This window comes from Lynx canadensis, chromosome A2 (assembly GCF_007474595.2).
Source record: "Lynx canadensis isolate LIC74 chromosome A2, mLynCan4.pri.v2, whole genome shotgun sequence".
Lineage (NCBI taxonomy): Eukaryota > Metazoa > Chordata > Mammalia > Carnivora > Felidae > Lynx > Lynx canadensis.
In genome coordinates, this window is record NC_044304.2 from 55,731,052 (window position 1) to 55,754,914 (window position 23,863).

Consider the following 23,863-nt stretch of genomic DNA (forward strand, 5'->3'; position numbering starts at 1 on the left):
ATGCTTCCCATCACCTGTGAAACAGGCTCTCAACCCCCTCCCTAATGGGGCCTGCCAACCCCACCCCCATCCTTCCACACTCCCAGCCTGCCTGTAACCCCGAGACTTTCCGTTCTTTGACCATGCCAAGATCTCCCCTGTCCCCAAAGGCCTCACACTCGCTGTTCCCTCTGCCTGGAGCCCCATGACTCCACGTCTGGGTTCCTCGGACATCACCTCCGTGGGAGGCCTCTCTGGACCCCCACCGAAGGGAGCACCCAGCCCACAGACACTCCTGCCCCCCCATTTGCTTGTGCAGCCTCTGTCTCCCTCATCAGGGGGTGACAGAGAAGGACACCGTGCCCAGCAGCTCAGGATGTATCTGTTCAAATGGTTCAAGGAAAATTCTCCCTCTTCTTAGGAGACTAGAATTTTCCAGTGGAAGGCACACGAGTGAGCCTTCTGTGGAGCTCTACCCCAACGTACAAACAGGGGAACAACTCCACACCAAGACACCAGCAAAGGTCGCAAGCCCAGGAGCACACTCTGGCTCCCCACCACCAGCCTCAGATGCCCCAACCCTGCCCCAAACACTGTCATCCGTGGGGGCTTCCCACAGGCAAGAAACCCAAGTGCTTGGGGCCTGCCAGAGGGAGAAGGCTCTGGGCAGAGTGAGGGTGGGGCCAGGGGCAGGGCACAGCAGGGGTGGGGTGTCCAGCCTGCCCTCCTCACCTGCGCACTCGCCGTCCTGGAAGGCGTAGCCGGGCTCACAGGTGAGAGCCTTGTAGCAGTGGAAGGAGCCCACGGTGTTCACGCAGTGCTCTCCCCGGCTGCACGTGTGCAGGTCTGCCACACACTCGTTGATGTCTGCGGGGGGAGGGGCCGTCAGGGGCCATGGGGTGGCGGCAGGACCTTGCCCTGGCTCGGCCAGCCCTGCCCTCGAGGCCTCAAGGTGCTCACCACCCAGAGACTCACACGTGGTTGGTGTCCACCTGTCTGTGCATCCATTCATTCAACAAAGATTTATCAAGCATCTGCTGTGCCAACAAGCATTGTTCCTGGCACCAGATCACATCCATCAGTGACTAAGACAGACACAGCCCTGGCGGAGACCCAACAGATAAATACACAAAGTAGGGAGGGGGGTGGTCACGAGTGCTGTGGAAAAGACAGAGCAGGGCCAAGGAAGTAAGGAGTGCGTAGGGGCAGCAGGGAGGTCAGGGAGGGATCATCCGACAAGAGGGCCTTGGAGCAAGTGTCTGAAGGGGTGACAGAATGAGCCAAGCAGACATTCCTGGCAGAGAGGACAATGGACGCCAGGGCCCCGAGGAGGGAGCCTGCCAGGCAGATTGAAGGACAGGCCAGGAGGGGGTGTGGCTGCAGGGGAAAGAAGAGAAGAGAGTGTTTGGAGATGGCAGAGCAAAGTGGGAGCCACGGAGGGTTCCGGCAGAGGACTGGAACGGCCTCGCTCATTTGTAACAGGGTCCCCTGGCTGGGTGGGAATGCTCCGGGGGGGCGGAGGGGGGAGCGTGGAGGCTGTTAGGACAGAAGATGGATGCTGGGGTTCAGACCACCACCCACGGAGGTGAGGAGAAGCCAGCCGTTTCCGGAAATGCAGTGAAGGTAGAACCGACTGGATCCACTGATGGATGAGACGGAGGTGAGCAAGAAAGAGGAGCTGAGAGGCAGGGGTGCCAGCCCTGGCGATGGGGACGGCTTTGAGAACCAGGCTGGCAGGGAAGGTCAGAGCCTGTGGACACATTGCATTCGAGTGTCAAGAGGCAGCCAGGCACACACGTGAGTTCACTGAAGGGGTCTGAGCGGAGACACTAACCGGGGAGTGGTCAGTCGCTGAGGTCACCCAGGGCACAGGACACAGAAGAGGCCAAGAACCCACTCGGGATGAGCAAGTGGGAAGGGGAGAAGCTGGTGACGGTGTGCAAAGGGAGGGCAGGACACTGGAGAGTCAGCCAGAAACTGCCCCAGGCCTGGCGCTCTGGATGACGGCCGGCCCAGTGCCTGCCGCCTCCACGCTCCAGCAGGCAGGGAGGTGCCCCAGTCGTTCGCTGATGCGTTCCTCCCTTCACACACAGTAACCAGCATCTATCCTGTGCCAGGTGGCCAAGCAGGGGCGTTGGCCACAGCGCCTGCCCTCAAGGGAACTGCCAGCCTGCCGTGGGGACGGGACAGGGAGGAGAGATGCTGGGGAGAAAAGCGATAGGCTCGGAGCCCTGGCCTGTCAGAGTCACTTCTCGGGGGCAGCGACAGGTGAGCTAATTCCACGAGGATGCTGGAGACCAGGTGGAAGGGGGCAGAGCAGGGCAGTGAGGCAAGAGACTCCCCCAGCCTCACAGGTGAGCCAAATGGCATACGGGCCAGGCTGACTGTGAGACTTCAGTGGGGGTGGGGAGGTGGGAAAGGGAGAGTTTGGGGCCAGCAGTTTCCAAGGAAGGCTTGGCTGGGCAAGATGAAGACTTCTGATTCACAGGATGGATGGACAGGGGAGGTATGTTCCCACGACCCCAGAAACGCCAGAGCCCCAACAGCCTGGGAGGAATCATGGTAACAAATAAAAGCAGCCGGTGCTCAGTGAGGTTCACTAGGGGCCTGGCGGTTTACAGATGCAGCTTCACAAACGAAGAAATAGGTCTCCCAGAGGGGCTGTGACCGGACCAGTCACACAGCCTGCACGTGGCAGCAGCAAAAACGGAACCCAGAGCACCCAGCCTAGAGCTGCGCCCTTTCCACGCTGCTGTGGGAGAGGCCCCAGAACCCTCCCATCATCTAGCAGCACGGCCCATCTGGGACACTTTTCCCAGGGGCCAAGATGGTCCTCAAAGGGCTGGGCACAAAAGGCAAAGAGCAGAAATTGCACGTCCAGCAGGAGTCTTCTGAACCTGGCCCCACCCGATCCCACTGTGGCTTCCATACCTCCGGTGATGGGGGGCTCACTACCTATGCAGGTTGCCTCGGCGTGACACATTTGTTGACATAACAATGACGTCAAATACCAGGACATTCTTCACACAGACAATCTCTACAGTGACTAAGGTGGATGTTATCACTATCTCATTTCACGGATGAAGAAACAGGCTCAGAGAGCTGAACTGATTTGTCTGAGGTCTTACAACAGGAAAGCTCAGAGCCAGGATTTGAACCCACACAGTCTGGCCGCAGAGGCCATACTCTTCATCCGCGTGTGAATCTCCCATGTCACCGGCCAGGGTTCGTGAGCATGCGTGGAGCAAACAGATGACCGGCAGAAGACATCGGTACCCATTTGTGCATGAATAAATGATGGAAAGACCAAGTGCTAACAGATGGTAAGACAAGCAGGTCAGTGGAACAAGAGGAAGGACAGGAGACGCCCATGTGTCTGTGCAGAATGAGCAAGGAGGGAGACACGAAAGAATGAGAATGTGAGCTCATAAATTTTGCTGAATGAAATACACCTTTGCTCTTCTAGTCCCAGAACCTGTTTTCTGGCTACCTGGTGACCCCTTTTACTGCAAGATCTTCTGTCCAGGCCACCAGGGGAGCCCGCACACCCAGGCACGGCACGGGCATCCTGGGAGGGGTGCTTGCAGGCCTGGGCAGGATCCGCCTTCCCAGACATACACACACAGACATGACCCAGACAGGAAGAGCCGCCCAGCCACTGACAAGCAGGTTCGGGAGGGCTCATGTTGTGCCGACGGCTGGGGGGCCAAGGGCAAACATGTCTGCAGCTGCCCCTCAGCCCAGCGCCGTGGGCCCATCTGCCCAGCGGCGGAGGGTGACGAAGAAGAGGACATGTCCAGGCTGGACATGGTCCCCAAGCACAAAGAAGACAGACGGGGCTCTGATCACGTGCCCTGGACGCGCTCTGCACTGCTCCTACCTGCACACTTGTGTTCAAGCTGTTCCTCCCACCCTGCATGCCCTTCCCGATTTCCAAGTCCCATCCATCCGTGGAGACCACTGCAAATGCCACCTTCTCCGGGAAGTGTGTCCAGATGCCACCAGGTGGAGTGACCTCTCCCTTTGCCTGTGCCTCTGCTGGAGCATTTCCAAGAGTCTGTCCTGAGTCCCTGCTACTTTGGGTCTATCTCTCTGTACAGGACCATCACGTTTCCTCCATGAAAATATCAGACCCCCACACTTGGTGCCCTCCCCACTCCCTGTGGGGCACACCTGAAGCCCTAGCCACTGGCCCACATGTGCACCAAGAGGCAGGAGGGGAGGGCCGTTACAGAGCACCGGCCCCACCCATGCTTGGGCCAGGAGCTGGGTACCACTCGGTACCACCCCCTGCCCAGTCCTCTGGCCCCAAGGTTAGAGGCAAGGAACCAGGCTCAGAGAGGGAGCTCCACTGTTCAGCGTCACACAGCAAATGAACACTGAGTGGGGGTGCAATGCTAGGTCTGCCAGACCCCAGCTCCATCCTTCCGCCTCTGGAGGGGATTCTAGTTGTACCTAAGGACAACCTCGGCAGCTGACATCACGTGCTCACGATGCCCCAGGTCTGGGCTCCAGCATGCACATGTCATATAATCTCCAAAGGAGCGTCAATGTCTCCTCTTTTCACAGATGATGAAACTGAGGCTTGGAGAAGGGAAGACATTTGTTCAAGGCCACAGAGCTACTAGGGGCTCCTGCTTCAAACCCAGGCCTCCCTGCCTCCAGACCCCACGGACCCCCATCCTGCTGCCTGGACGTGCGACCTCCTCATCGCAACGCCCCAGCCAAGTCACGCATCAACTACCTTTCTGACTCGCAGGCACGTATGTCCCTGAGGAAAGCAGCCTCCCAGTGGTGTCAGTAGAGAAGCGGGACAGGACACCAGGACAGACAGGGCATGGCACGGAGCAGGGGGGTGCCGGCCGTGCTGAGAGCTCATATGCAAAGGGCAGGCCCTTTAGCATGTGGCCACGGCATGGCCGCTTGGCGTGGAGCAGAGCAGAGAGCCGTGACAGTGGCGGCAGGCGGGGGCTCTCGCTTACCCACGCACTTCCTGTGCATGTTGAGAATAAAACCCTCAGCACAGAGCACCGTGTGGCTGACACAGTAGAAGGATCCCAAGGTGTTGACACAGAACTGTCGCAGGCTACAATCATGAGTACCCATCAGGCACTCGTCTTGGTCTAGGACAGCCGCAGGAGGGAAAACAGAAGGGCCATTAGAGAGGCGTGGAGCATTCAGTGACAGAGAGGGAAACTGAGTCCCAGGGAGAGGCAGGGACCTGCCCAGGGCCTCCCAGCGCATCAGTCGTACCTCTGGGCTTCGGGCCCAAGTCTGCGTTTGTACAGTCACGTGATATCAGAGTCAGAACCCCAGTAAGGACAGGTGGCAAGGTGAGGCTCAGAGAGGATGGCAGGGTGGGACCAGAGGCCGTCCGTCTCCCACCCAGCTCCGGAAATATTCCACCTCCAGAGACAGCCAAAGGAGCCACACAATGGCAGGTGTTGCAAACTCGAGTGCCTAAGGGACCAGGCTGGCAACATATACAGGAGAAGGGGCCAAGAGGGGGGCTCTATGGGGCACTTTGGGGTCTGTGCTCTGTTCCACTGGGGGACCAGGACTGTGAACCCCTTGTGGGCAGAAGTTTGAAGAGAAACCTGAAATCTTGTTTTTTTTTTTTTTTTTTTTTTTTTTTTTTAAGTTCTTGAGTTTTCACGGTTGGTAACTTGCTTGATTATTTTAAACGGAGCAGAGCCCAGCAGGACTCCCCTGCAGGGCTGGCTGCACCACTCCAAATGCCACCTGTAACCTCTGGCCTGGACCCCACAGCCGTCACCACCAGGGGTCCTGCAGAGGCCTGGAGACACACAGACACTGGCCTGAGGCCTGACTGGGACCCAGAGGAGTCCCGACACAGGAGAGACACATTCCTCACATTTTCAGGGCCCTGAGAGATGGGGAGCAGGGCCCAGAGGGCACTTGAGATCTGCTCCTACTGCCTGGCCATGGGGTGGTTTCATCCACAGCAGAACACAGTCTTGGGATGACCTGGGTGGCTCAGTTGGTTGAGTGTCCAACTTCAGCTCAGGTCATGATCTCACAGTTGATAAGTTTGAGCCCCATGGACATCAGGCTTGCTGCTATCAGCACAGAACCTACTTGGGATCCTCTGTGCCCATCTCTCTCGGCCCTTCCCCCACTCATGTGTGTTCTCTCTCTCTCAAAAATAAACATTCAAAACACAAGTAAAATAAAACAAAACAAAAAAAGTAAAGTAAAATAAAATAGGAACACAGTCTCAGCCAAGGGGCTGGATGTGGGGTCCCAGGATGTGGCAGGGATACGGGTATTTTCTCAGATAGACTTAACCCTTTTAACAAATATCATATGACGTCACTCATGTGGAATTTAAGAGACAAAACTGATGAACATAAGGGAAGGAAAGCAAAAATAATACAAAACAAGGAGGGGGACAAACCATAAGAGACTCTTAAATACAGAGAGCAAACTGAGGTTGCTAGAGGGTTGTGGGGAGGGGGATGGGCTAAATGGGCAAGGGGCACTAAGGAGGACACTTGTTGGGATGAGCACTGGGTGTTGTATGTAGTGATGAGTCACTAAATTCTACTCCTGAAATCATTATTATACTCTATGTTAGCTGACTTAGATGTAAATTTTTAAAAATAAATAAATAAAATTAAAATAAAAAACAAAAGACTTAAATTAACCCTTTTACCCTTGGACACCCATCAAGGTCACAACTCCAGAACCTGAACCTGAACTAAAGCATTTCCTAGCCCGTCCCACGCTCCAGGCCTGGGAGGTCCTGCCACCAGATATGAGGAGGTGTAGTCTAGAGGTCTCTCAGGCATCATTCACTGTGGGAACCACCCCAGCAGGTGTCGGATCCAAACGCCCCCAAGTCCTGGTCCACCGATGTCCCACCGAGACAAGACCTGGTCCTGATGGGGTCGCCGGTGTGAAAGCCACATGCTTTTGGACCTTCTTTGGCCCTTTTGTGAATGGCAGAGTTACCAACATCTACTGCCCCTTCTTTGGATTTAGTAACAGAACTGAGCGCATGCCATTCAACTGGGGCTCCTACTCCCCAGCCTCGCTCCCCATCAGAGGCAAACGTCACTTCCAGGTCCCGCCTTCACAGCGGGTCATGGACATCCCCCTTTCTCTTTCTCCACACATGACCACAACAAGGACAAGGTAGTCACAAACCAACCTCAGCCTCGCAGACAGGGTGAGTCAGGAGTGTGGTCCAGGGATCTTGTCAGAAATACAAACCCTCGGGCCCCACCCCGGACCCAGGCCGCCTCGTTCTGCCTGCCCCGTCTCCCTTCCGGGGCCCCCACCACAGGCCAGCTCAGGTTGGCACAGGTACGAGAGCAGCCCCCGTGGATCTCACCTTCACAGGACACACCATCCGCCATGATGGCATAGCCAGGGAAGCAGGAGCACATGGCCGTGTCCCCAATGACGCTGCACACCTGCTTGCAGGGCCCGTTGTCTGGGAAGAAACCACACAGAGATCAGAGACCACTGGGCTCATTACCCCCGGCTCCGCCCTCCAGGCAGAAGGAACCCCACACTCCTGGTCCTTTTCACGAGGTCCCCGGTAAACCAGCTCGCACAACTGGTTGGTATCTGGGACAATCGCCACCAACACTCGGATACCAAACCCCTCCCGGGAGTCACAGTGCTGCCAAAAGGGAAGGGGACAGAGAGGACAGAGAAGGAGGGAGAGCAAGGATGCAGAGACAGAAGGAACAAGAAAGAGGAAGAGAGGAAGAACAAAGAGAACTTTCTACGCAGTACTGCAAGCAGTCTCCAAGACAGTTCTCAAGCAAGGATTTTATTCTCTCAGTACTCTAGGAGCTGAGACAAAAGCAGCTAACTGACTTGCTTGGGGTCACACCCTGGCCCTCAGCTCCCCCCATCCACAACCTCACCTCCTACCAGCTACACTCTCAACTCCTGACCTCAGACAGGCGAGACCAACCAAATCCCCAAAGCAGAAGCACCCCTTTGGCAGGAGGCCAGCTTGCACATGCCCAGCACTGGGGAGCTCACCCCCTGCAGGCAGCCCAGACCCACCCCATGGCCCAGGTTACCTTTGCAGGTGTTGGGTTGTGGCTGCGGTAGCAGGATGGTGTTGGAGGCCACTTGGGAGGACTCTGGTTTCAACGCGGACTCCTCTGGGGCCTCCGGCTGTGGGGGGTCACTGTCTGTCATGGGCAAAGCAGACAGGAGGGGAAGGATGCATGTCTTCAGCCTGGCCTCAGACTCAACTCACACCCTGGGCACCACGCCAGGCATGTGTCAGAGACTGCCTCATTTAATCCTCTCCTCCTACCCATTTCACAGGAGAGAAAACTGAGGCTCAGAAAGCAACATACTACATTACAGCTATTTGGGGCAGAGGAAGAGAGGAAGCAGGGGAGTGAGTATCTATCCCTGGAAAAGCAGCAGGCAGAAAGCACCCCCAGAGCAGGGGCTAAGGCAGCCTTGTAGGCTGCCTGTCAGAGCCTGACCCCCTTGGGCCCAGTGCTGGGGACACAGCTTGAGTTGGGTTGGTGGGAGCCTCTGCAGGCTGGGTCCTGGCCCTGCACTGGAGTCTAGGGTGGGGTGCTGGGGCTGCCCGTGCAGACGAAGCTTCAGATGGAGCAGATGGAGTTTCAACCTGCCTGCCTGGCCTTACAAATCCCATTGCTAGAGGCTTCCGATTCCCAGAGATTCCAGCATGTAGGGTGACAGGAGGGGAAGGAGCCCATTGTGGCCATCACAGGACCACCATGCTCCACTGGCAAGATCAGCCCCTGCCCCAGCCATCTGGGCCCTTACCTGGCCGGCAGGTACGGCCATCGTCCTGTAGTGAGAAGCCAGGAAAGCAGGCACAGCGGTACGAGCCCACGGTATTGATGCAGAGATGCTGGCACAGCTCCCCTGGGAGGAGCAGGCACTCATCCTGGTCATCGCCAGGCAGGCTGTTGGGCAGCTCAGTCTCCGTGCCCAGTGACAGGGCCTCCCGGCTCGCCAACTCTGCCTCTGAAACTGGAGCGGGGGTCAGTGCTCATGATGGGACACGAGTTCACCCAGTGGGTGGCTGACACTACAAGCCCCCATGGAAATCAGTGTAGGTCCTCGTCAGAACCTCTGTGTGCCCAGCTAAGATAGCATGGATGGACAAAGGATGGATGCATCGATGCATGGATGCATGGGTGAATGCGTGGATGCATGGATGGATGGATGGAAGGATGATAGATGATGAATGCAGGGAAGGATAGATGGATGGATGGATGGATGGATGGATGGATGGAAGGATGATAGATGAACTCAGGGATGGATGAATGGATGGATGGATGATAGATGATGAATGCCGGGAAGGATGGATGGATAGATGGATGGATGGATGATGGATGCATGGATGGATGGATGGAAGGATGATAGATGATGAATGCAGGGAAGGATAAATGGATGGATGGATGGATGGATGGATGGATGGATGGATGGAAGGATGATATATGAACTCAGGGATGGATGAATGGATGGATGGATGGATGGATGATAGATGATGACTCCAGGGAAGGATGGATGGATGGATGGATGGATGATAGATGATGACTCCAGGGAAGGATGGATGGATGGAGGGATGGATGGATGATAGATGATGAATGCAGGGAAGGATGGATGGATGGATGGATGATAGATGATGACTCCAGGGAAGGATGGATGGATGGATGGATGATAGATGATGACTCCAGGGAAGGATGGATGGATGGATGGATGATGGATGCATGGATGGATGGATGGATGGATGGAAGGATGATAGATGATGAATGCAGGGAAGGATGGATGGATGGATGGAAGGATGAAGGAACAGACCTCCAGCAACAAGAATGCACCCATCAGAGCCAGGTCCAAGTCTTTGTGCCCTGCAACATGACAGGGCCAGGCCCACAACAGTCCTCAGGAAGCTTTGGCTAAAGTGTTGAACTGGATCCAGACCCCTAGTCTCAGTGACATCTGGGAGGACCACCTCTAGCAACAGAAAGACCCCAAACATGTGTTCTGTCAAACAGAGATCTGAACTCTTACTCAGGCCTCCCTTAGCCATGTCACTTGGGCAGTACTGGGTCTCTCCATGCCTCCCCAGGCTACAGTGGGGAGCAGGTGAGTGTGGCAAAGAAGGCTCCCGGGGTTGAGCTGCACTGGAAGCTCTTCATATAACAGTAATAGGATGGGGAAGGGAGAGGGGGCCGCAGCCCTCCACATTCCTAGTCGGCATGGGGCTTCAGCCTTGCTCACTAGCCCCAGACAGCTGAGCCCCACAAGAGACCAACTGCATGAGGTCACATCTGATAAACATGTTTCGTACTGAGGATGCTTACACTGCGCTCCAGCCCGGTCAGCCCTGGCCTGGCACATGCAGGTGGGGCTGTGATGGCTGGTGGTCCAGCCCAGAGTCCTGGCACTATGGGTGGGCAGCAGACAGACCTGGGCCCGGGCTCCAATAAGCATGCCACACCCCGGGCAGCATTTCTAGGATTCATGTTCAGCCCACCCTCATCAGCATGCTCTTCAAACAATCCTCCTGGCAGGGGGGAAACTGAGGCTCAGAGGAGCAAAATGATTTTGCCCAAGGTCACCTGAGCAGGACTGGAACCCAGGTCAACTTGACCCTGCCATCTACGTCCCCTAAGGCCCAGGTTAGTTCCCCACTAGAGGACAGGAACATGTACCTCTGCATCTGGACCCTGACTAGCCCTGTCCCCGTCTTGTGACGCCTGAAGCCTAACTTCCTCCCAAACTTAACCTTGAACCAAACACTTCTGGGTACTCACCAGGCCTTCACACTGCTACAACAGGCCCCTACAGCCAACCCCAGCGAATGGTATTTCCTTGGACTGGACACAGATCAGTGTCCACACTAGCCTGGTAAGGCTAGCCACTCCCTCTTAGTGGAGTTTCTGTGGGTTCACTGGGACACTGCATCAGGCTCCTGCTGGCCCACAGGCACAGTGGAGGCTAACAGTCATGAGTCCAGAAGACATCCCTGGCTAGGGTGACAGAAGCTGGACATGGCACCTAGAACAGTGACCACAGCACGTGGAGGTCAGAAGAAGGAGGAGACCCCCGGAGACACTGAGGGCTCAGGCAGCAGCAAACAGCTCCAAGCTCTGCACTGGCACCAGAGTTCTCATACCCATAGCCTATGGCTGTTTGGGAATGGACACAGAGGAAGAGGGCGCAGGGCTGGTCAGCCCTCAGAGGGCTTGTGGTGGTGAAGGGAAGGCCACCAAACAAACCCATAATCCATTCAGTTATTGGCGAGTGACTCTTAGGGGCCGAGCACTGAGAATATAGGGAGAAAAGACAGGGCTGGTCTGAAGGGGCTGATCAGGTGGGCAGGGCAACATTTATGAATGCATTCTCTATACTGGTTATATCCTGTATCCTGAAGACACAGAATGGCACAGTGAGTGGGACGGAGAACACATGGATAAAGGAAGGGTAAATGAATGAATGGATGAGTAAAAGGTTTCCTGGCTGGGCTGGCAGGTGAATACATGAGCAGAAGGCAGATAGATGATGGATGGATGGATGGATGGATGGATGGATGGATGGATGGATGATGGATGGATGATGGATGGATGATGGATGGATGGATGGATGGACGGGCAGAAGGTAAGTGGATGGGCTGCTGGGTAAGTAGATGGGTGAGTAAACAAATTGATGCAAAGATTGATGTGTGAGTGGATAGATAAGGGACAGAGGAATGGATGGTGTACTGGAAGGATGAATGGATGGAGGAATGGACCAGGGGCCAGGAGAATGTGCAGGGGATGGTGAGATGGATGGACGGATAAAAGAGCGGACGGGAAGGAAGACATATGGATGTGTGGATGAACAAAGACATGGGAGGGTGGGTGAGTGGAGAGTGGAAAGGTGGTAGGGGGTTGGTGGTTTGGTGGCTGGAGTACAGGCATAGCTGTATTCGATTACCATCTCAGAAATAATAGGGCAGAGTCACCATTGGAGGCTACAGAAGAACTCTACCTAAGAGCTGAACTTGTGCCTCAAGCCACAGGTGACAGTACACACAAGGTTCCTACAGGAGGCAAGAGGGCATCCGACCTTGGCCAGAAGCCCCCAAAGCTCTCTCTGCCTCTCACTCAACTGGCCTACACACCGTGGCCCAGTGGGCAGCACTCACCTCTCCGCGGTACGGCTTCGGGTTCCAGAGGCCGGCGGACCTCGGGCACAATGAGGGGGTCTTCACCCTCACAGCAGGAGAGCATGACGTGGTTGCAGGGGTAGCCCAGGTTGGGGTTCGACTCGCATGAGTGGCCCTCGGCCCGCACACGGAGTCCCAGCCCACAGCAGTCACAGCATTGCTGGAAGGAGAGGGGCCATCACTGCCCACACTCTGGCCCCTCAGAGCCCATCTGCCTTCCTCACAGACCGTGAGCCCATGGGACTCACTCAGGGCCCCCAGGGCACAGCCTGGGTCCAGGCTTGGGGACTGGGATGAATTCATCCTTGTCTTGTTTCTTCCGGCCCTGTACGTGCTCCCTGAGAGCAGTGCTCCCTGTCTCCACTTCCCATGTCTGGCTCAAAGCAGGGCCAATATAAGCTTTTTGCAATAATTAACAATTGGCCACCTATGAAAAGAACCACAAACTAACCCCAGACATACCCACCCTCCCCACACACCAATATTGACTAGCAGAACCCAGTTCTACTCAGGCCCCCTAAAAGACAGAATTTCCCTTGAAGTTAGAGACAGGAGTGATATGATGCTTTCAGGAGAGTTTTAAACTAGGGCTGACTCAGCTTGGAAGTGTATCTCTTTTGCTCTTCTCTTTCCTTGATTTTGGTTGGTGTGATGGCTGGAACCCCAGCAGCTATACAGGGTCATGAAGTAACCCGGAAGATGGAAGGTACAAGCTGAAGATGACTGTGCAGAGAAGCAGAAGCCTGGGTACCTGAAGGTATCACATAGATCCACCCCATCCCAAACTGTCTACCTCCAAAAACAAAATAGTTAATCTGTTGAAACTCCTATGGTAGATGGATTACAACAACAGCCCCGTTCGTTCACTCTTCACTGTTCTGCTGTCTTTGCAATGTGATAGCTCAGTTTCTCCTTCAAAGGAGAGAATCTATGTCCCAACGGCTTGATTGGGCCTCAAAAGGCCGTGCACATTTCTACGCCCGGTGTTGGAACCCAGCCACTAACGGAATAAGTCCAGGTTAGGCTACTGGAGGTTGAGAGACCACATGCAGCAAAGAAAAGCTGGCACAGCCGTCATCATCCCAGAGCGGTGCCAGGAGAGCCATCGGCTTGTGGCAGACGGGTAAGCGAGCCCAGCCAGATCAGCTGAGCATGGCCTAGGTCAGCAACTCATGAGTTAACTCATGAGTTAAGTGAGGCATAAGCCACTAAGCTTTGGGCTGGTGTGTTATGTAGCAATAGCTCATGGATTCTCCAGACCTGCACTTCCCAATGGTGAGCACAGCCACCATGTCCTTAATAGTTTGCATTATCTCTGACCCTCACAGCCACCCCAGAAGACGTGGATTATTAGCCCCACTTTACAGATGGAGAAGCTGAGGCCTAGAAAAGAGGACTGGTCCAGGGTCGAACACACACAGTGGAATGCCAAACTTGCCTGGCACCAAAGTCCTCTCCCTAATATCAGTTTTTAGGAAATTGACCCCAACATGACAAAAATCAAAGTCCAAATCCTCTCCCAAATGGTGCCCTCCTTGTCACAGTCATCCGGGTTCGTGACACAGGCTTCTTTCCACTCCTTCCCTTCCTCTCTCTCCCAGTCTCCCGCAAACACCTCCTTCCGTGGTTTGTTCCTGAGACTGTTCTATGGTCTTAGGTTTGCTCTCGGCCCCTGCTGCAGACAGTCAGCTGTCCACCCCCACGGTCTGTTTCCCCTTCCTCCTGACGTTCAATGGACACACGACCTCCCCAGAATACAGACTGCGTTCCCCAGCCTCCCTTGATGCTAGGTGTGGCCACCGGGCTAAGTTCTAGCCAATGCAGTGGAAATGGAAATGCCTTCTGTCCTCAAGGAAGGCAGCAGCATTATTCACAAAGGGTACCAGGCAGCTGTCGGCGCCCACTGACAGAAGACTGAATGAACTGTGTTACTTCTGTACAACGAAGTGTTATTTCACCTTGAGAAGGAAAGACAGTCTAACACATGCTACGACATGGGTGACCATGGGGACAAGATGCTAAGTGAAATGAACCGGACACACAAAGTAAAAAAAAAGAAACAGAAAGCCCTCCGGGGGGCAGGAATTTTCACGTGTTACTCATTTCTGCGTCCTTAATGCCTAGGACAGCCCGGCACATGCTGGTATTGAATAAATATTTCCTGACTTAATTGGCCGCTATAATAACCGATGATGTTTTCTGTACAGATGAAGAGGCCCCCCACCCCAACCCCAGGCAAGAGTGTCACTCCCTATGGGGGAGTCCCCCAGGGAGCCTGACGCCCCAGCCCTCAAGGACCTCGGGCCCAGGCTACAAATGCCGCAGGTCGGGCTTGCCTTGTACAAGGAGACGCCACAGGTGTCGTTGTCCTCGGCCCCACAGGCCTCGCCCTCCTTGGCCCCCATGACGCCAGCCATGCAGCTCTTTTCCTTCAAGTAGGACACGCAGCAGTGCTTCTGGGCTGTCCTGCAACAGAGGTGTGCATCAGCCACACCCGAGCGCCTGCCCCCATCCAGGAGGGATCACAGGTCCCATTTCACAGAGGAGGAAACTGAAGCTCAGAGAAGGAAGCCCCTCCCAAGACCCACTGTAAGCAAGACCAATGCTGGTGGCAGGGGCATCAGCAAAACTAGCCCATCCCCTGCCCAAGAACACGCGTTCTATTTCTGAGCTTAACCAGGAACACTCGGGGCCTGGAGCCCACCAGACTCCATGCTGTCTATTCCTGACCAATGTGGGAGGGGGTCAGCATCCTGAGGTCCCCACAGGGCTGAGAAAGATAGGGGGACTCAACCCCAGGAAGCAGAAGGCAGCTCAGCCCGGAGGAGAGTAGCCTCCAGGCTCCCTGGCCATGCCTCCCAGGGTCTGTAGGGCTGCCCCGGGCAGAGGTAGTTGATGAGCCAGCACACTAATAGGGGGGCTCACAGAGAGGTGGGGTTCAGCCTCACTTGGGAAAGGGCATGTCTCAGTGGGAGCTGTTCAGTGATGGGACTGTCTGTCTATGAAGGAGTGAGTTTCCCATCACAAGACAACACAAGCACACTCTCAGGGCCCCTAAGCTCAAAACTCCTGAATGATAACATTCTCTAACTCCTAAGTAGCTCCTGAACTGGTGCAATGACAGAAGGGAAAGGAAAGAGACAAGGCTAGAACTTAAATGTTTCCAAAGGGCGCACAGTGGTCCAGACATTAGGTGACAGGGGGTCTAACCCTGGCCGTGCTCCTGGGGAGCCGTGTGGCTTCGGGTAAGTCATACCACCTCTCTGAACCTTGCCCTCGTTGTCTAGAAAAACAGTAGGTTGCAAAAGAAGGCATCCTTGGGGAAAAGGAGGTGAATGGCCGGCCGAGACGTCTTTGGGGCCTGGCACCGAAGGGGCAAGGGTATAAATTCTTCCTTTGCAGAGAATACGAGTCAGAAGAAACAATCAACACAGGCAGCAGAGGACAGTGAGAGGCCAGCCTTTTGGAGACGCCAGGGTAGCAGAGTGGGGAAAGAAAGAGGGCTGAAGGCTCCCGGCTCAAAGCCAAGGAGGAAAAGCCCGTGCGGGCCAAGCACTGCCCCAGCAGCAAGGGCAACATACAGCGAGTGAGGCACCCAACCGTTCCTGGATGATAGTGGTTCTTTAACACTTGCTCCAAATTGTAGGATCTTTTTACTCTGCTCATCAGTCCAGCTACAAAAGTACGTGCTTAGCTTACTCCTACAGCCAGGCTTGGGCTCTCCACACCTGGAGAAAGCCGGCTAGCAGGCTCACAGCAGCCACAACCCAACTGCCCCTATACACCTGGAGACAGGTGAGACTCGTGCTCACCTTGCACTGCCAGGGCCCCGGGGGCCAAAGCAGGCAGGGATCTGGAAAAGGCGAATGGGCAGCTCTTCCTGCTCCAGTGTGCCCACCCCTACCTGCAGGCGTCACCCTCAGCGCCACTCTCGGGGATTTCCAGGCATTCATCATTGTCGATGGCCCACTGCTGTCCAGCTGCACAGCACGTCTCGATCAGATCCTTCGTGGAGACTGTGGGTGGCAACATAGGCAGAGTCACTACTGTGGAGGAGGCATCTGGTTCCAAGGTCTCCCAGGGCCAGCAAGCACGGTAAATGTTGCTGGTGCTGTCCAGACCCCCGTTACTGGGCCAGAGACTCACTCGCCCCCAGCCCACAAGGACGACCTTCTTCAGAGAGCTGCCTGCGAGGTTAAGTCCACCCCACGGGGGAGGAGGAGGGGAAGTATGGCCAATACGGGATGAGTGGGGGTACAAAAGCCCAGCCCTGCCTCTAAGGGGACAGCCCTGTGGAGCTTCCTGTGGGATGGAGAACATTGGTCAGCTCCTTCCCTGCCCCCTCCCCAGGCAGCTTCTCCAAATGAACCACCACACGCACAAAACCCTCAAGTCAGGCTCTGCTTCTAAGGAACTTGACCTACGACACCAAGACAAGACAAGGCATAAGAAGCAACAGCAGCAGTGAGGGAAGTTTAAAACTCGTCCGGGAAAGTTCGTGGGGGAAATATCTGTGCCTGGGGAGAGAAGGAGGAGGCAGAGGTAGGGGAATGTGTTAAAACTGAAAGGCACAGACCACAGCTTAAAAAAACAGATGAATTTGCCCACCCCCAAATTCAAACTGTATAAAAAAGAACCCCATAGACAAATAGAAGAGACTGCTGACAGGTTAGGAGGCATTTCTGGAATGTCTAAAACTGGCAGGACGTCTGGATGGCTCAGCTGATTAAGTGTCTAACTCTTGATTTCAGCTCAGGTCACAATCTCATGGTTCATGAGATCAAGCCCCACATCAGGCTCTGCACTGACAGTACAAAGCCTGCTTGCGATTTTCTCTCGCTCCCTCTTTCTCTGCCCTTCCCCTGCTCATGTGCATGTGCACTCTCTCTCTCTCTTTCAAAATAAATAAACTTTAAAAAAAAAACTGGCAAAGAATTGCCAGTGAGAAAATATAATAATCTCCTGAAAATTAATATTAAAAAAAAGTGAAATACCTATTAAACTAGAAAAATTTTAAAAAGCAATGCATGCCAGGCACAGGTGAAACCCTCCTGCCCTGGGGGCGGAAGGGCTCACCGGCACAGCCAGTCTGGAAGGAGATGAGGTACTGCTGACACAATTAAGTATATACCTCATCCTGACCCCAGTGGTCCTGCTCCTGGCTGTGCATGCCAGGAAAGTCCTCCCCCAGGCTCACTACAAGGATGCAATGCTTTGACACCATTTGTGGAAAGGGGTTGGAGGCAGCCTAGGTGTTCATCAGTGGAGAAGTGGATGAATAGAATTTGGGGACGTGCTCCATGGAGGACTCCACGGCTGTCAGAAATAATAGAATAGACGTACACCCAACAACATGAAGCAGGACATACACACAGCAACGTGGAAGCGCACAAAACAGAGCGCTGGGGGGGGGGGGAGCAGGAGGGGGAGGAAGAAACCAAATGAGATCTATTACACAAATTAAAAATATTGCACACAAAATTATAATATGTTTTTGCACATAAATTAAAAACACACACATGCAAATTAAACAGAAGAGAACATCTACCTCGGGTGGGGCAGAAGTTGGCGATGGGGACAAGGGCCAAAAGGGAACATATACATAAATAAAACAAGAGAGAGTCTTACAGAGACAATAACATGTCAGATGCCAGAGATGAGTACAATTCACCCAACCATTTGGCTCTGAGATCTAAAAATAAATGACATGCAAAGATAAATCACATCTAAGCCAAAAGACACATGAAAAGGTGCTCAACATCACTAATCATAAGGCAAATGCAAATCATAACCACAATATTAAAAAAACACAAGAAATAACAACCACTGGCGAGGATGTGGAGAAAAGGGAACCCAAAGGGGTTCCCAAAAGGGAATGCAAAGTGGTACAGCCACTGTGGAAAATAATATGGAGGTTCCTTAAAAAATTAAAAATAGAAATAGCCTATGGTCCAGTAATTCCACTACTGGGTATCTACCTAAAGAAAACAAAACACTAATTTGAAACACCCCTCTGTTTATTGCAGCATTATTTATAGTAGCCAAGATATGGAAGCAACCTACATGTACATCTATATATAATGGAATATTACTCAGCCCTAAAAAAAAAACAATGAGATCTTGCCATTTGCAATAATATGGATGGATCTAAAGGGCATTATGCTAAGTGAAATAAGTCAGACCAAGAAAGACAAATACCATATGATTTCACTTACATGTGGAATGTAAACACACACACACACACACACACACACACACACAACAAGTGAACAAACAAAAAACCCCAAAGAAAACAGACTCTTAAATACAGAGAACGAGCTGGTGGCTGCCACAGGGGAGATAGGTGGGGTGGGTGGGATAATGAAGAGAATTACAAGTCACAAATTTCCAGCTACGAAATAAACAGAGATGAAAAGTACGACATAGGGAATACAGTGGATAATGTTGTAATAACATAGTATGGTGACTACATTTATGGTGCTCTGAACAATGCACAGTATTGTTGAATAGATATTTTGTACACCTGAAACTAACATAACACGGTATGCTATTATACTTGAATAATAATTTTAAAAAACAAAGGCAAAGCTCGTCTAGAATACCTACATGCATGCTGGGGGGCAGCAGGGTGTCACAGAATAACTTTGAGCCTGGATCCACCTCTTTGTGCTACCATGTGTAGGCATTTTTTCTCTCTAAAGACTCCATGTCCTTCTCTGCTGTGAAAACCCTTAGCTGCACAACCACTGAAACCTATGAAGACTCTCTAAATGTCTTTGAGCAGGTCACATAACCCAGCAGAGCTGAGGAATAAATGTACCAAGGGATGTCAGCAGCCTTCAAGGTTCCAGGAAAAGAGTGACAGCTCACTAAGAATCATCAGTTTCATCCCCTGAGTGGGCATTTCAAGTTATTGAACTCTTCTAAGTTTCAAGTCCCGTTCCTTAAAAGAGGGAAAATAAATTTCAGTAACAACCTGAGGGCTGTACCAGGAGGAATGAAAACAATTCTTAATAACAACCATCTACCAGAAACAAACTCAACATTAGACGCCTGCCTCACTGAAGTGAGAGATACGAAAAAATGCCTACAACACTCTAACTGGTATTGTCTTAGAGATAGATACTAGCAGATACAATAAAGCAAGAGAAAAAAAAGAGGCAGTAGAAATAGAAACAAAGAGATGATGGGCAGCTCAATCCAACTTTGGCTCAGATCATGATCTCGCGGTTCGTGAGTTCAATCCCTACATCAGGCTCTGTGCTGACAGCTCAGCACAGACTCGGATTCTGTGCCTCCTTCTCTCTCTGCCCCTCTCCCACCTGTGCTCTCTCTCTCTCTCTCAAAAATAAACAAACAGCAAAAAAAATTTTACAGAGAGATGATGGTCATTATTTGTAGATGTTATGGTTTCATCTTTCTAAAAAATCCAAAGGAATCAAAACTCACACAGTACTAAAATGAATAGTAATTAATAATAATTATTATTATGTGGTAGCCAAAATCAAAACCAATGTACTCCGTTTAGTGGCTTTCCTATACAAGAGCAACGATTAAATAGGAAAGTAGTAGAAAAAATTCCATTCAAAACAGAAACAAACCTAGAAATAAATCCATCGTAAACATGCTAAATCCACATGAAGAAAAAAATTTAATTGTCTAAAAGATATAACAATATATTTTATTAGAAATATATATCATGAGGCTGGACAAGAAGGTGGGAAGATTCAGTACCTTAAAAGATGTCAATTCTCCTCCATTTAATCTACAAATTCAATGCAACCCAAAATCCCAACACAATTTATCATGAAACTTGTCAGGCTAAGATTCTAAGATTCATCCAAAACAAGAAATGTCTAAGAATACCCAAGAAAAATTCTGAAAAGAAAAGAAGGGCATACCTGAAAGTTCCAATAACTAAAGATACGAGGAGATCAATGAAACAACAGAATTTAGAAACAGAACGATATACATTAGGGAATTTAGTATGTGATAATGGTGGCATTCAAACTCAGTGTGGAAAGGACTGAATATACAATGTTGGGACCTACTTCACACTACACACAAAAATAAAGTCCAAATCCAAAGGCAGGATTAGAAGAAACCTAAGAAAATAATTTTAGGATAAAGAGAGCCTTCTTCAGAAGTAAAATCCACAGAAGAATGAAATTGGACCCTACCTCACACCATATACAAAAATCAACTTAGGGCGCTTGGGTGGTGCATTGGGTTGAGCCACTGACTCTTGATTTCAGCTCAGGTCGTGACTTTGTGGTGGCGGGATCAAGGCCCATGTCAGGCTCCACGCTAATCATGGAGCCTACTTAAGATTTTCTCTCTCTCCATCAGCCTCCCCATCCCTGCCCACACTGTCTCTCTCGATCTCTTTCTCTCAAAATAAATTTTTAAAAAAATACGTTTTCCTCTAAAACATCAACTCAAAATGGATTAAACATTTAAACGTAAGACCTGAAATTGTACAAGTCCTAGGAGAAAACACGGGCAAAGATTCTTGACATTAGTCTTGGCAACGAGTTTTTGGTAATGACATGAACACACAAGCAACAAAAGCAAAAAATCAACAGGTAGGATGACATCAAACTAAAAAGCTCCTACAGCAAGAGAAACAATCCATAAAATGAAAAGGCAAGTTACAGAAAGGGAGAAAATATCTGCAAACCACGTATCTGATAAGGGGCTAATATCCAAAATACAGAAGGAACTCATATGATAGCCAAAAAAAAAATTATTTTATTTTAAAATGGGCAAGGGACCAAAATAGACATATAAATAGTCGACAGGTATGTGAAAAGGGGCTCAACATCACTCATCACCAGAGAAATACAAATCAAAACTGCAATGAGATGTCACCACACACCTGTTAGGGTTGTTAATGTCAAAAGGCAAAAGATAACAAGTGTTGGTGAGGATGTGGAGAAAAGAGAACCCTCCTGCACTGTGGGTAGGAATGTAAAGTGGTGCAGCCACTATGGAAAACAGTATGGAGGTTTCTCAAAAACAAAACCAACAAACAAAAAACTATGGTTTAGCAACTCCATATACAAAATCTTCCGGGTACACATCTGAAGGAGATTAAAGCACAATCTCAAAAAGATATCTGCACCCCCATGTTCATTGCAGCATTATTTACAATAGTCAAGACACAGAAGCAACCTAAGTGTCCACTGATGGATGAATGGAGAAAGATGTGCGCTGTGTGTGTGTGTGTGTGTGTGTGTGTGTGTGTAACGGAATGTTATTCAGCTATTAGAAAAAAAAGAAGGCAATCCTACCATTTTCAGGAACATGTTTGGACTCTGAAGGTATTATGCTAAGTGAAATAAATTACAGAAAGGTAAATGCTGTATGATCTCACTTATATGTGATATCAAAAGAAGCCAAACTCAAAGGAACAGAGTAGTTTGGGTGGGTCAGGGGGGTACTCTGGGGAGATTGGGAGATGTTGGGCAAAGGGCACAAACTCTGGTAATCTAATGCCCAGGATGGTGTTTGTACACTTGAAAGTTGCTACGAGAGTAGATCTTAAAATGTTCTCACCGTAAACAACAACAAAAAATGGCAACTATGTGCGGTGATGGATGTTAGTGTTATTGTTGTAATCACCTCACAGGGCATATGTAGAGCAAATCATCACACTGTATACTTAAACTTACACAATACTGTATGTCACCTACGTTTCAATAAAGCTGGTGGGGTGGGGGGTGGGGGGAATAAAATCCACAAGTACAAAGGAAAACCTGAATACAATAAAGTGTAAAATACCTGTACGGCCAAAGACAGCATATCCAATCAGCCCCAGCTACTCTCTTACCCCGTCACTCCTTTTCAAGGCTCCTTGAGTAGCATTCATCACTATGTGAAATCTTGTTTACTTATGAGCTTACTTTTCCGCTTGCCTGTTTCTTTCTCTACAACGGCACTGGGGTCTCTGTGGCCACGGAAAGTGATGCCACCATTCCGTGCTTAATCCTTTCGCATTACACTCCGGGCACGTGGGAGTCACGCCTAGCTCAAATACTTCTGGTGATGGGGAGCTCCCTCCACCCAAGCAGCCTGTCCCTTTTCTTCACAGCTCAAGTTCACAGCTTTCTTTTGCTGGACTGAACTCTTACTGCCCCAAGCCTTCTCCAAGACTGCCTTACTGACATTAGGAGATTACAGTGGATCCCTGGGTCTTAGCCAGCTGATATGAGATGGGTGCCCTATCAAAGTAACAGTAGCAGCTAAAATGAAGTGGGAGCTGGGCTCGGGTCCAAGCACTTTCATCCTCACAGTTTCGATGAGTACTCTCATTTGCCTTATTTACAGCTCAGGTGGCGAGCCAGAACTCCCAAGCCTCAATTTCCTAACTTCTCTTCCCCTCTCCAGGCCTCAGCTTCCCCACATCTGTGGCATAGGCTGCTTGATGTAGCTGATCCTGAAGGCGCTGTCTGAGAATCTAACCAGAACCAGCCTGAGAGGGGGTGCTGCTTCCCTGTGGATCGACTGAAGTTCTCTTCCTGCCCCCTCCTTGATCAGAAGCCAGGTTCCAGCCTGTGCTTGGCAGACTTCCCACCATTCTCCCCTGGCCTTTCCCACTCCAGCTTCCCCCTGTTTCAGACAAAGGAACTCAGAGGCCGTGAACCCTTATGCTGGGAGGGCCACCCACTTGGAGCAGGAGGGGGAGTCCGTATAGGGGCCAAGCCTGGTGCTGCTCGGCACTGTCCAAGATGTGGGAGGCAGAGCCGGGCAAAGCCCAACAAGATGTGTACCCCTGTATCCTTGTCCAAAACACACACCCGCCTCCCCTACCCCAGGGCTTCGAGGCTTGGCCCAGAGGCCCTCTCCTCCAGGTCTCCTTCCTTGACCACCCCCTCTGAGCTCCTCAGACTCTGTCTTTCCCTTTGGTTCTTTTTAAGTTCCCAGGCACCAATCATTCAAATTTCCAGTTCTAGGGTTTACTTCTTCCCTTCTCCGTCTCCACCCCAGCCCTGGCTGATCTCATCCAGTCTGCGAGCTTCAAGTGCCTTCTCCAACACGATGCCCTCCCCCCACATCTGTCTCCAGCTGTAGTTTTTTGCACACACATGCAGCTGGCTAAGGAACCACCACCGATGCTCCCTGGTGTTCCCACTGCCAGAATCTGTTCGGCAACTGATTTCCCTGGGTCTTCCCTGTGTCAATGAGGGGCCCCTGGAAACCTCAGGACCCTCCCGGGCCAATTCCTCCTTGCTCACGTCCCTCCATCACTCATGGGGCCACCTCGGAAGTGATCCCAGTCCAGCCACCTGGCCCCTCACCCTGCCACCACCACTTGGCTCAACAGGGCCCCTGCTCTCACGGGTATCCTCCTCCAGGCCATTTTCCAGAGGGTGTCAGAATGAGTTCACAAATACAAATTAGATTGTGTCTCTCCTGGACCCACAGGCCCCCAACTGTTATCCCTTCTTTACAAAGCCCTGCTGACTGCCTCACCTCATCTCCTTTCTCTGACCCTCTTTCTCACTCACTCCGTCCACTCCTTGAACTCCCTGGGCTCATTCCTGCCCCAGGGCTTTTGCGTGTTCTGTACTTTCTGCCTGGAATCCTCTGCCCTTTTCCTGTGCCCTGCCCCACCCCCACTGTCTACAGGGCTGCCTTTCTTTTCTCCTTCAGGGCTCTCACCTCCTCAGAGAGGATCTCCCTGACTCCTGTATC

At 51.8% G+C, this 23,863-nt stretch overlaps 1 protein-coding gene across 3 annotated transcripts in view; it reads right to left on the reverse strand.

Annotated features, from left to right (window-relative positions):
• Nucleotides 1-23,863, reverse strand: part of FBLN2 (fibulin 2) — an 89,136-nt gene that overhangs the window by 14,038 nt on the left and 51,235 nt on the right. For 2 of the 3 annotated variants that reach the window (XM_030307494.2, XM_032592361.1), the window contains 7 exons: nucleotides 16,071-16,182; nucleotides 14,503-14,632; nucleotides 12,146-12,326; nucleotides 8,773-8,982; nucleotides 8,043-8,156; nucleotides 7,337-7,438; nucleotides 712-846 (listed from right to left, as the gene is read on the reverse strand). In XM_030307494.2, the coding sequence (XP_030163354.1) occupies nucleotides 712-846; nucleotides 7,337-7,438; nucleotides 8,043-8,156; nucleotides 8,773-8,982; nucleotides 12,146-12,326; nucleotides 14,503-14,632; nucleotides 16,071-16,182 (984 nt within the window). Of the gene's footprint in view, nucleotides 1-711; nucleotides 847-4,961; nucleotides 5,103-7,336; nucleotides 7,439-8,042; nucleotides 8,157-8,772; nucleotides 8,983-12,145; nucleotides 12,327-14,502; nucleotides 14,633-16,070; nucleotides 16,183-23,863 lie in introns of all 3 variants that reach the window. The other variant, XM_030307493.2, reaches the window with a different exon arrangement.